Source organism: Galeopterus variegatus, unplaced genomic scaffold (genome assembly GCF_000696425.1).
Source record: "Galeopterus variegatus unplaced genomic scaffold, G_variegatus-3.0.2 Scaffold476, whole genome shotgun sequence".
Taxonomy (NCBI): Eukaryota; Metazoa; Chordata; class Mammalia; order Dermoptera; family Cynocephalidae; genus Galeopterus; species Galeopterus variegatus.
This window is the reverse complement of record NW_007726587.1, coordinates 635,137-649,167: the sequence shown is the minus strand read 5'-3', so window position 1 is coordinate 649,167 and position 14,031 is coordinate 635,137. Positions and strand designations below refer to the sequence as shown.

Genomic DNA, 14,031 nt, shown 5'->3' with positions numbered 1-14,031 from the left:
TCGTGTCTCTTGTCCCATCCAATTCCCACTCCCCCCTCCAGGGTCTGCGTTGAATATCCCGCGGGTCGGGACATGAAAGGAGGGGTGTTAATAGTAAGAATGAGAGAAAAAGACTGAGGGGCTCAGTGGCTATCAGGCAGTCTTTGACTTCTATTTAGAATGTGTCATTGTTTAATTTATACTTGATTTTAAATATTAAATTTATGAACAGTATTGGAATATTTAAAATAATTTATGGTTCCTCCTACTTATATTTGTGCGTTAATTTCTCAGGAAGGTTTTATTTGTTAATTGAGACATCTAAAGTACTTAAAGGAAAAGAGAATACATAAAACTTACTATCATGGTTTTAAATATTGTATTTAATTTAGCCAAGTTTTAAAAATGAAACCAAACATTTTTCAAAGGCCCTCAAAAGTGATTGTTAAGACCTGCTAGACTTATAGTTAGCTGAATGAAAAGCCTTAAAGATATAGATTTTTTTTAAAGTATAGCTTTAAAAAATTGAATGCCAGTTTTCGAAACCAAAACTAAATCCCTGAATAGTCCAGTTAGCTGAATGAAAAGCCTTAAAGATATAGATTTTTTTTTAAGTATAGCTTTAAAAAATTGAATGCCAGTTTTCGAAACCAAAACTAAATCCCTGAATAGTCCCTCCTACAACAAAACCATTCACATCAAAAAATTCACATCAACAATAATTATAATCATTTAACACAGTGTATGATTAGTTTTATTAGGTTTATGATTTTTAAAAATTAACAGCTTAAATAGTGAAGATTTTATATGTATGTATATATTATTCATTTTATATCACAAAGGAATTTCTGAAAAATGTATGCAAACTGAGTTTTTGATGAGTGAAATAATTTCTTCATCACCTCAATATCAGAGAAAGTTAATCTTCATTTCTGATTAAGTTCTCATAGCTCTGCCCAAAATTTCTATGCTAAAAGATCATCACCCCCAAATTTTCTGGAACTAAATAAGTTAATGAAATGCAAAATACTGGAATGGATTAACAGAAGAAACACCAGCCAACACCATAGACATCTCAATTGGTTCAGCTTACATAACTGACTCTTATTACAGGGACTTTAAATTAATTCTTCTACAACAAAAGTATTTTAGGAATATAAAATACATAAAAATTCCTAATCTTCTAAATTTTCTTCCCTTTGGCCCCTTAGGTTTTAAAATATCTAGAAAGTGCATCAAGCTCCATAATTGATGAACATGTTCTAGGCTATGAGGATGGGTGCTTAGTCAGTCATTACTTCAGATGAGGAAACGTTCTAATCTAAATTAAACTGGCATAAACAAATAAATAAATATTTAAAAAATTAGATTAACAAGAAACAAGCCTACCTAATATTTAATAAATTTAATGTTTTATACGTTTAGGCTAGATAACTTTTGATTTTTTCTGTTTAATAAAATACTTCATGAATATAAATTATGCCAATTTTTGTTTTAAGATTTTCCACAACATTCAATTCCTTTTCACTGCTTGATATGGATTGAATTGTGTCCCCCAAATTTTACGTAAAAGAAGCTTCATCTCCACTGTGACTTTTAATAGGGTGGTTAATCATATTATGGTAACTGAAACATAATGCCTTGAAGAGGCGATTAGATTCTGAGGACCATGCCCTAATGAATGGATTAATAATGGTGGTCATCGGTGTGGTTCTGAGGGCTTTAAAAGGAGAGCATGTGAGAATCTCTCTCTTTGCTCTGCCATTTTCTGCCATGCCTGTGTTGGTAAACCTACCACCAAAGTCGATGCTCACCAGATATGTTACCTGGACTTCAGACTACCCAGACTCTGAAACTGTAAGCAATATATTTCCTTCTCTTATAAATCACCTACTTCAACGTGATTTTGATATAAGCAACAGAAACAGACTAACACAGAAAATTTGTACCAGTGAAGTGGGCTGTTGCTTATAACAAATACTTGAAAATATGTAAGTGGTTTTGGAACTAGGTGTTGAGGAAAGGCTGGAACAATTTGGAGGAATGGGCTAGGAAAAGCCAAGATACTGGTGAGGAAAGTTTGGAACATCTTAGAGATTGGTTAAATGGTGGTGACCAGAATGCTGATAGAAATATGGACTCTAAAGATCATTCTAAGGAGGTCTCAGATGTAAATGAGAAGGGATTTATTGGAAACTGGGGCAAAGATCACCTTTGCTACAAACTGGCAAGGAACTTGGCTGCATTCTGTACATGACCAAAAGTTCTATGGAATGTGAAACTTAAAGGTGCTGACCCAGAGTTCTTGGTGGAAGAAATTTCCAAGCAGCAAAGCATTTAGGAAACTGCATGGCTACTTGAGACAGCCTATGCTGAGTTATGACAGAAAAGGCATGAAACCAGAATTTATAGTTAAAAGGGAAGCAGAGTGCAAAGATTTGGAAATTTGCAGCTTAGCCATGTCGTAGAGAAGCAGAGAGCATTTTCAGAAGAAAAATTCAATGGTGCAGCCCAGAGACCATTTGCTAAGGAGATTAGTAAAGGAGAAAGGGATTATAAAGAGTAGGAAAAAAAGGCTTCTGGTCAAGATGTTTGAATATATGGTCCCCAGCATTACTCTCTCCCACAAATCAACTAATTTAGAACTATTACAAAGCAATGATAGCTAAGCTGGGGCTGCTAGAGCTCAGGGGAAGAGGAGGAGAGACTTATGGAGTGTATGAAGGTGGGAGAAGCCACGATGAGAGAAAGAAAATACTGCTCCAACTGTTTTGAATCCCAGCTGTTTGCAGGTTGGAGCTGCTGAGTACGCAGAGCAGGAGCTGGCAAAAGCCACAGCTGTGTCCTTTGCATGGAGCTGCTTGGAAGCAGAAGGGGAGAAGAGGGCCTTAGTGACTGCCAGGCCAGCAATAACAGTAATAGGGTTCCCGTGGACCCACATAAGAGTGAGGAGCCACAACAACTGAAAAAAGGAGCCACTCAAAGGCTGGTGAGTCATCACAAGGGACCAGAACACAGCCCATCCCATGGGAATGCTTGGAGCACAGGAGGTCAGGGAGATGGGCCCACCGGGGAACACCAGGGGCACAGCAAGGACAGCTGATCTGCCTCCCAATCAGCAAAGGACTACTTAAAGGAGACTAGTCAGGAATATAGAATTGCATGGGGTGCAGTTTGATGAAAAGACTCAGGCCTAGACCAGAGTTTCTACACAACCCAGGCACAGTGGATTTCATTAAACACAAAAGTACTATAAAATCAACCATTAAAACCCGAGCTGCACAAAAAGCCTTAGTCAGGGAATCAGCAGCAAAGCAGCAATTTGGCTCAACCGCAGAGCTCAAGTACCGGTCCCACAGGAAGTTCCTCCACTTTAGAAGTAAGCAAAGGACAAAAAATTAGTTCCAATGCAAGTTTTAAGTGGTGGGAACAGCAAATAATCCAGAGTACCCACTGGGGCCCGCCCAGGGTCCTCAGGCTGGAGCCCCTGGACCAGACCCTCCTCCAACAACCAGGCACACCACCAGTGCCACGGGGCCTGCCTGAAGTCCTGAGGCTTGGAGCGGGAACCAGACCTCCTCCCACAACCAGGCACACCGCCAGCACAATGGGGTTCGCATGGGTCCTGAGGCATAGAACCAGGGACCAGACCCCCTCCCACAACCAGGCATACCACCAACACCACAGGGCCTGCCCATTGTCCTGAGGCATGGAACCAGGGACTAGACCCCATCCCACAACCAGGCACATCGCCAATGCCATGGGGCCCACCCAGGGTCCTAAGGGATGGATCCAGGAGCCACCAGCAACTAGGTAAGGAGCATGCCAAAAACATCACCTCCATGTGGGTGGCCCACCAGAGCCACCACAGCAACCACAGCTGCTGCAAAAGCTGCTAGATGCCACATCCATCATGCAGACAGTCCACCAGCCACTGGAGTGCATTGACACAAGAAGAGTCACCAACAGAGACCAGAGAAAAGAAGAGGATGTTTCTCTCCACAAAGCCCATCCCAGACAGACAGAAGAAGCATCTGCTCTAAGATAATATTGGGGGACAGGAACACACCTCTCTCAGCATTGGACAGATCATCTAGGCAACAAATCAACAGAGTAACCATTACTCTTTCAGAAGGAGAGAAGAAATCTAGGGTTATCAGAGGTGGGAGAGGGGATGGAGAGGCTGATGGGGAGAGATTGGACAAGGGCCCCACTCTTGGGACTGGTTGCAAGTGTTGCAGGGTCATGGCTGAGGCCCCCAGCCCCTCCTCCCCCCCCCGTTTCTGGCTCAGTAGCCCACGGGATTTCCAGTCCTTCTAGGTGTTATAGTTGTTCTTTGATGAAATGTGACCTTTACTAGTTAATATCTAACTTTGTCTCTGGTTGTGGATACTTTGTTTTTTCTTTCAGTTCTGTGTTGGATTATTTGCTGTTCCCACCACTTAAACTCTGTGCTGGAACTAATTTGTTGTCCTTTGCTTACTTCTAAAATGGGGGAGCTTCCTGTGGGGACCAGTACTTGAGCTCTGCAGTTGAGCTAAATTGCTGCTTTGCTGCTGATTCCCTGGAGAAGGCTTTTTGTGCAGCTCAGGTTTTAATGGTTAACTTTATACGTATTTCCAGGTCTAGTGAGACCCGGCGGCACCTGGGTTGTGTAGAAACTCTGGTCTGAGCCTGAGTTTTCTCATCAAACTGCACCCCGTGCAATTCTATATTCCTGTCTAGTTTCCTCTAAGTGGTTCTATGCTGATGGGGGGGCAGATCAGCTGTCCTTGCTGTGCCCCAGTGTTCCCATGGTGGGCCCGTCTTCCCCAACACCAGTGCTCCAAACACTTGCCATGGGACGAGCCATACACCAGTCCCTTGAAGTGACTCACTGGCCTCTGAGTGGCTCCTTTTTTTCAGTTGTTCTGGCTTCTCACTGCTATGTGGCTCCATGGGAACACTATTAGTAGTCCTGCTGGCCTGGGTGACAGTAAGGCCCTCTTCTCCCCTGCTGCCTCCAAGCACCTTCATCCAAAGGGCACAGCTGTGGCTTTTGTCAGCTCCTGCTCTATATGCTCACTAGCTCGCCTGGAAGCAGCCAGGATTCAAAACGGTTGGAGCGGTTTTTTCTTTCTCTCATCATGGCTTCCCCAGCCTTCATGCACTCCATAAGTCTCTCCTCCTCTTCCCCTGAGCTCTAGCAGCCCCATCTTGGCTGTCGTCACTTTTTTATAGTTGTAAATTGGCTGATTTGTGGGAGAGAGTGATGCTGGGGACCATCTATTCTGCCATCTTGACTGGAAGTCCCCTATTTCTTATGACTGTAGTATCTGCCAATTCTCCCTCATGTTTTTTTTTCCAAATGTGATCTATCATTTTTTTTATACTGACTTCATACTCAGATGGTATATCTAGTGCCCTGGGTTGTGAAAGTGTTGCTAGATCAGTTTTCAGGGTTGGTACTTTCTACTAAAGCCTCCAGGTAATAAAATAATCCTGGAGAAGTTTTTCATGTTAACTTAGCACCTTTTGGTTACCTCCCTTTCATACTCTCATGTGGGTAATGCAGGCCATTTGATTTCTCACAGGTGACTGTTTCTTTCCCACCCCAAGTTCCAGAGAGATGGTAAGATTTCTCATTTCTCTGGGCTTGTGGGCAAAAATGTTTTATTCTATAAGAACAGGGAGCTCCTCGAGACTCTATTCTTTATCTGAGGACCTCAGTTATAGCCTCTCTACCTCACATATGCCTGCAGCCACATCTGTTGTCCCTGAATGGATATTAAAATCCAGCATTGGGCCACTAAACTCTATTGCAATTTGAAAGCCTCACTGGCAGCTGTCACATCAGCTTCTCCTTTTCTGGCTTTTCTTTCTTCATTTCTTCTTCTTTTTAAATATCAGCTTTATCGAGATAGAATTCACATACCATACAATTCACCTATTTAAAACTTACAATTCAAAAATATGTTCATAGAGCTGTGCAACCATATCTACAATCAATTTTAGAACAATATGTTCCTTACCCAGTGAAGGGTATTCACTAGCAGTCACTATCCATTTCCTACTGGCCAGTCCCCCCAGCCTTAGGCAACCACAAATCTATTTTCTGTCTCTATGGATTTGCCCTATTCTGGACATTTCACATAAACAGAATCAATAATATGTGGTCCTTTGTGTATGGCTTCTTTCACTTAGCATGATATTTTCAAAGTTCATCCATGTTGTAACATGTATCAGTGCTTCATTTCTTTTTATTGCTGAAAAAGCATAGATAAGCCACGTTTTATTTATCTGTTCAGCAGTTGGTGAACATTTGAATTGTTTCCACTTTTTAGCTATTATAAATAATGCTGCCATAAACAATTACACACAAGATTTTGTGTGAGCATGTTTTCATTTCTCTTGGGTAGAAAGTGGAATTGCTAGGTCCTATGACAACCTTAGTCTTATTCTATTTCTGATACCTGTGATATTCTCTTCCTTTCAAGTTTGGATGAAAATAAACAATGATTTATTTATTATGTTTTACTCAGAATTTGTAGGTTGAGGGGATGTACAGGAGAGTATATCTAACTCAGTCCATCTTGTTCATGTATTTCACTGGCTTTTCTACTGCTTTAATTTTATACATTTAAAAAATATTTCTCTTTTACAAGAGATTCATTAAGTTTTCTACTCCAAACAGCAGAGGAAATACAGAATTACCTGAAATTACTTATTCTCAACATTGCCTTGAATATCTATCCAAAGGAGATAATAATAAAACATCTGACAGAAACTCATTCCTTAATTCTATCTGATCTTTATTAAAAATGCTCTCACATTTTCAATGTAGGCTGTGTGACTTAATCAGTAATAAACTAAATTTTGCTAGCTTTCAGTATTTCCATATGCATTTGGGTGTTTCCAAACTTTGATAAGTAGTGTTTATTTCTTAGATCAATTCCCATTACTTGATTTATTTTTATTTGCTTTTTTTAAATAAAGGAAATTGGAAGTTGACTTGAGAACATATCTAGTAGTCTATAGAATGCTTTGGATGTGATTATTTCATTCTAATATATCCAAAGTATTATTTCTCTTAGGCTCCAAAACTGTTTACACTTCTTAGCACTGTCTGTACACTTCTATGATCTCACCTCTATAATCAAGTCCCAACTAAGACAAAATATTTGTATAGGTAATAAAGCTATTTCTCTGTCTATATTTTCTTCAGCTCATAACTCTGAATAATAAGCAATTGAAATATTTTTTCTAATTTTTATATGAAAGTCTAATATTCTTCTACTTAAAAGAATAAGGGAATCAATTTTATTTCTCAGTTTTTAGTTATTCAAAGAGTTACTTTAAAGATAACTGGACAGGAGTCTTATTGGAATCACCACAGGGGGAGAACAAATTCAATTTGCAACACAAACAGCTTAATTTAAACATAATAAAATTTATACACTAAACTGAAGAGTTACAGACAGCAATACAGACTCCTAAGCTGAAAATAGATTATTTTTAAATTCCTCTTATCAAGGAATGAATAGATAATAAGCATAACCACCATAAAAATAATTACTAGATCATATAAAAAGAGTATAAAGAAAATCTCTGAGCCTAATGAAGATTGTTTTTAATCTTTTATTATTCTTTTAAAGTAGTTTCATGCAAATGTGATTCTGTAAGAAAATTCTATAAGCCAATGTTTTGTTTTTTTTTTCCTTTTTGTCTTTTTTCGTGTCCGGCAACGGATCGCAACCCTCAGTGTCACACCCGTACCGGACCGGGACCGGCAACGGGATTGCAACCCTCGGTGTTGCGTCTGCACCTCGCTCAGCCAGTGAGCGGGAACCGGTCTGTATGTGGGATCCGAACCCTCGGCGGGAGCGCCACTGCACTCCCAAGCGGCACACTGTAGCAGTGCGCCACCAGGCCAGCCCTATAAGCCAATGTTTTATAATCATTTCCCAACTGGCATGAAAACTATTAGTGTAGTGTAAAAAGATGTTACTTTTATTAAATTTAGACAACAGGGCAGTATTAACAAGCATGAAAAGCTCCAACGTAAATTTGGGAGGAGATAAGTATAATGCTTAAGAGCCCTTGCTCAGAAGACAGGAACCAGCACTGAAATCCCAACCCCACTATTTACTACTGTGTGACTTCAGCAAGTGACTTAAACAGCTTTCTCATCTGTAAAATACCACTTAAAATTATTGTTATGCCTAAATAAGAAAATATATTGTACTAATAAGCTCTAATAGCTGAGGGCAAGGCTGAAATAGCTATGTATCAGATAAGTACTTTTTACAGACATATCAATTAAACTTGTTATTATTTTGGCAATGAGCCAGAGTCTTGAATTCAGTGAGAAAGAAGAATATCAATACCTGGAAAGGCAGGCTTTAGTAACAGCGCTGTGAAGATTTTCATTAGGATATTGTGATAGCCGACGAGAAATCCGCAACAGTTGTCTGGTAGAAAGTGATGCTGCCAATGATTGTGCCTATCAAAAGGCAAAAAGAGCCTGTTAAGAGTCTTGTTTCAACTTGCTAAAGTCCCTTTAGATGGGTATCATAGCAGAATTCATTATTCCTTAAAGACAAGGCCAAACTTGAACATGTGCCGTTAATGAATTACAAATAAAAATAAATAAAAACCAATTTACATAAAACATCCTTGACAGTTTTTAAAAAATCTATAAAAAGTGTTTAAAGTATTTTAATTGTGCTAAGTGCTGTTTATGCACTTTGGAGGGGTGGAGGTTGCATGGAGAAAGGATGATATATAATATAGGTTGCACCTGACTTACAAATAGCCCTTATGTATAAATTTACTACTCATTTTTTCCTACTTATATAGAGCTGATCTATTAAGATATACTGAAAATGTTTAAGCACACCTGTGGTTTCTGAAATAGAGAAAAGGAGTTGTGGACAATTTAGGTTGCTGACTAGGTGTCAACTAGTTTGGCTCCTGGGTAGCAGCTTGCCATTTAGAATCCTTTCCTTATACTGTCAGAATAATTTCACTTTGTTTTCTTACATTTCCTCAGAGTCCACTAGTAGAGTTGCTGATATTGTACTCAATACACAGTACTCAACAAATATTTGTCGAATTCAACTTGAAATTCTTTTAGTAGGCAGTATAAGGTAATGCTTAAAGAGTTAACAAACTTTGGAATCAGACAATTCAAGCTCCCGTATATTAGCTGTGTGACCTTGGCAAATTGCTTAATCTCTCCAAGCCTCAGTTTCCTCATCTTTAAAATGGCAATAATAATGCCCTTACCTTTAAGGTTGTTACAGGTAAAGGGCATACAGAAAAATCATGATTTGCAAGAATGAATATGCTAATAATAAATAATAAAAATAAATAAATAAAATTATCCTAAAGCACTTAGCACAGGTCAGACACATATGCATGCTCAACAAATGGCAGTTATTAAAACTTTCATTCAGCCTCTTTGAAATGGAAAAAAAAAAAGGGATGAAACCTATACATTAGAATGAATTTAATGAACCAGATTATTACTGGCCTAATTCCAAACTTAGATCAGCAACATTAAGAAACTGGTTTTCACTGACAACCAGAGGAGAGAAGCCCTTCTGAAGCAACTGATTCTTTGGGAGGACAGAGCAGGCCAGGGTGAAATGTCACAGAGGGTGATGCAGGCAGTAAAGTGGCCCTGATCACCTGAGGGAGTAGAGAAGGGGACTCTATGAAATTAACAACAGGTTCAGAATGGAAGAGAGGAGGATGCCAAAGACATGCTATATATTTGCTTGTTTCAAAATTTCACTTAACATCACCACTTTATGTCTCAAAAAAGAAAAAAATGAATTGATTTCTCCTTCCTCATGTATTTCATAGCTCAATAAGATGCTGGTCTGTGTTATAAGTATTTCAACTACAACATGGGTTAAACAGTACTTTGGGGACTAGGTTGGGAATTTGACCACCAATTATGATGGATCTCTTTTGTAATTAAAAAACACATTCTAAATTTGAAAGAACTCATTTACAGACAAACATCTGGTCCATCCATGTTTTCAATAAATTCACATTCTAGACATGAAGATAATGTTTAAATATAAGAAACTATAAATTATAATTCATAATAGCATATAATTTAATGCTAAAATAAGTGAAGCAGTTGACAACCACTACAGGAGCTTAAAATGTTCAAGTGGGCAGGATAAATGCTATGAACAAAGGCATGACAGCAAAAGGAACAGAAGTACATGTAGAACATGAGGAAACCAGCTCAGTTTTACTGGAGGGTCCTGCTGGAAGGCTTGCTCTCAAATAACAAAGATCTGTAAGTGACACTTAGGAGTTTGGCCTTATTTCTAAAGGCAACAGGACTTCGTCATGTGCAAAGTAGTAACAGGATTTTAGAAAGATTAATCTGGCAATAGTATGAAAAGTACTTGAAGGACAGAGAGAACTGAGACAGGAAACAGAAAGCTATTTCATTAATCTGTTTATGAAAAGATAAAGTCCTAGGTAGGTTATGGCAAGAGTTGTGAGAAAGGATGCCACAAATATTTCAAAGGATTTGGCAACTGACTGAATATGGCAACTGACTGAAGAAGGAAGGATTGAGGATAAGTTTCAGCCAGTATAATTCAAAGTATCTGAAGTTAAATATAACTCAGAAACTACCACCTTTAATATCTAGGACCATGAAAAATTCCTATTTAAATGTTTGAAAAATGACTCCAACCAGAGGATTCTCATGACTTAAGTCCTATTAAGCCATAAGGTAACTTTCTAGGGTACAATATTCTAATCTGATTCGAGGCAAGACACTAAATTCAGGCTTCACATTTCATTCCAATGACCAGTAAGAATTTCTCATAAATTTAAAGAATACCAACTCTTTGGGTTGATAGCACCAAAATGCTTTGTAATAATGCCCAGTGTTAAAATCAGAACTAAGCTTTAAGTTGAGCCATTTAAATGTGGAATAAAGTAATTTCAGCTCTCACAGTATTATCAATTAAGAATTGAGAGCATAATTTAAAAATTCCTAATGTATTTAACATTCATAATATCAAATTTCTACCTCGTTTTATCTTGCAAAAAAAAAAAGGGTGAGGATGTGAAGCACATTCCCTTAGATGCCATGGTCATGTGGTTTAAGAGTACCCCATAAATAATTTTTCATATTAACATGATTATTAGTACCTCAGCTTAAAAATATAAAGGTTCTCATTAGAAATTATTAAAAATAATTTTTCTGTTCTTTCTCAAAGAATTATTTCCTTTATCAAAATGTAATATGTTCCCAGTGAGAAAAAAACTATAGGAACTATCTATTTATAAATTAGTAATTAATTAATCAACTTATTAATTCATTCTTCAAAGATTTAAGTGTCTACCATGTGCCAGGCACCAAGCTGGGAAATGAGAATAAAAGAATGAACAAAACCCAGCCTCAAGGAGTTTAAATACTAATTGGGGAGGTAAAAATAAACTTTTATACAGCTGTAATAGGAGTATACGCCAGTTTCATGAAAGCTGATTGAAGACAGAAGTTACTTCTGCCTAAGGGGGCTGAGAGAGACCAGACAGAATAGGAAACCTAAGGGACAAGTGGAAGGGGAGAAAGCACATTCCAGGCATCTAAGACAGAGGCATTTGAGTACATGCTAGGGTTAGAGAGGATATGGGAAATGAGGCTGGAAAAGCAGCTTAGGAATAGAGAGAACTCAGCAGGCATGTTTAACACGTTGTCTTCAATCTATGGGCAAAGAAAATCAATCCCTTAGTTTTAAAGATTACTCCAGGAACAATATGGAAGATTCATTCATCCACATATTTGACAGATATTTGTTGAACACCTACTATGTAGCAGGCAAAATTCCAGATGCTGGGAATACCACAGGGAACAAAACAAACAAAAATCCTGCCATACTGGACTAAAATCCAAATAAGGGAAGATAGACAATAAAAATAAATAAATAAATGAGTAAAACATATATTATGTTAAAGAAGAATAGCCCTATGAAGAACTTTAAAGCAGCGACAGGAATAGGTATAAAATGGGGATAAAATTTGATTTTAAATATAGTGCTTTAGGAAGGTCTTGCTGAAAAGGTGACATGTGATGAAATCTGAAAAGGGAAGGGAGTAAACATGCAGCTATCTGGGGAAAAGCCACCTAGACAGAGGAAACAGCAAATGGCAAAGCCCTGAGGCAGGCACTAGTGTGCTCAATGAACAAGAAGGAGAATGGTGTAGCTTTAAAGAATGAGTAAGAGGGAATGAATGTGAAGGTGAGGTTCCAGAAGTAATTAACAGGGGATCTGTGACAGATGGGAAATCGTTCCCCCCAAAGATATCCTCATCTTAATATCTGGAACTTGTAAATGTTACTTTACATGACAAAATTGACTTAGCAGATAGGATTAAGGATTTCAAGGGCTTATTAAGGATGAGGATTATCTGGGTGGGCCCTAAATGAAATCTCATTTTATCCCTGTAAGAAGGAGACAGAGATAGATTTAACACAGATGCACAGAAGAGAAGGTGGTGTGAAGATGGAGGCAGGACTACTGTGATGAGGCCACAAGGAACGCTGGCAGTCATCAAAAACTGGAAGAGGCAAAGCACAGATTCTCCCATGGGCCCTCCGATGGAATGTGGCCCTGCTGGTACTTTGACTTCAGCTCAGTGATACTGTCTTCAGACGGTTGTTGTCCAGACAGAGAGCAAATAAATTTCTGTTGTCTTAAGCCACCAATTTATGGTAATTTGTTACAACAGCCACAGGAAATTACAAGAGGGCCATATTATGAATGAATTATTGGTGAAAAGGGCAGTCAAGAGGAAAGAACAACATTCCGGGAGAAAGATTATGAGACACAATGAGAAGACAATTACAGACAATAGGTAAGATAACGGACAAGACATCAAGAAACTAAACTGGTGATATTTGCTTTCAAGTTAAGTGAATACAGCAGGAAAGCAAGGAACCAAAAATGATGTTTAGGTTTCTAATTTAGGAAATTTGGTACATAGATTATTAAGTCAGGATATTAGATCAGAAATATGAATAGATTTAAGGAGGAAAGATAGTTTAGTTGTATAAGATATGTTGAATTTACAGTGATCTCCGAGCATCCTGTTGAAAAGTGAAAAAAAAAATGAACATTTATTAAACAGCTACTAAGAAGGAAATGCCTTACACACATTTTCATGTTTAATCATTGCGACCTTCTTATGAGGTAGATGGCACTGTACCTACTTTACAGATGAGAACACCGAGATTCACAAGGTTAGACAGGGACAGCCCTTTATATTTCCAACATGCCATTCTGGAATGGGAATACTGTTAGAGAATCAATCAGAAAAAAGAAGTTAGAAGCTGAAGATAAAGACATAGGCATTAACTCAGAGGTGATACTTAAAGCCATAAGAGTAGATGACACAACTCAGCATGGAGATACAAGGACAAAGCAGAACCTCCACAAACACCAAGTACTCTTCTAGAGCTAAAAGTTGTTTTCTATGACATGGCCATGAGGAGCTGGAAGAAATGTTAAAATCACTGAAATCACAGTAAAACATATACACAGGACAAAGCATATGTATAAAGGATAAAAAAGCCCAGCTTAAAAAATAGATTTTAAAGTACTGAACTCTAAGAAAATAAAGCATCAGCATGTCAACAATAAAAGTACTATGGGAAAGAGCCCAGACTTACTGTTGGATCCTGTGTATCTCTGAGTTTGTGTGTAAATGATAACAATTTGTCCAAAGCTTCCTGAGGTATATTTGGGACCTATTTTATGAGAAAAGTGAGAGAAAAAAAAAAAGAAAGAAATTGGGGTATCTGATCCATCAACTACAAATTATAACTACTTAGCAAATAATATAGAATTACATTTTTAGAAAGTCCCTGATTATCAGTTACATGTTTAACTCATGGATAAAGTGGCTTATCCAGCTTCGCAGGAAATACTAAGCCCCTGCTTTCTCTTTAAGACAAATAAAACCAAGCCACTCTTCTCCATATACAATTCTATCACCAGAATAAAACTGAAAGAAGCTTCTAACTCAATTAAA

At 38.1% G+C, this 14,031-nt stretch overlaps 1 protein-coding gene across 1 annotated transcript in view; it reads right to left on the bottom strand.

The window, feature by feature from the left end:
• Positions 1-8,345: 8,345 nt before the first annotated feature.
• VWA8 (von Willebrand factor A domain containing 8) overlaps positions 8,346-14,031 on the bottom strand; it is a gene marked incomplete at its 3' end in the record, with an annotated part of 158,283 nt that continues 152,597 nt past the window's right edge. The window contains exons 16-17 of the mRNA XM_008569202.1: positions 13,670-13,747; positions 8,346-8,461 (exon numbers count right to left, since the gene is read on the bottom strand). Of these exons, the coding sequence (XP_008567424.1) occupies positions 8,346-8,461; positions 13,670-13,747 (194 nt within the window). The remainder of the gene's footprint in view (positions 8,462-13,669; positions 13,748-14,031) is intronic.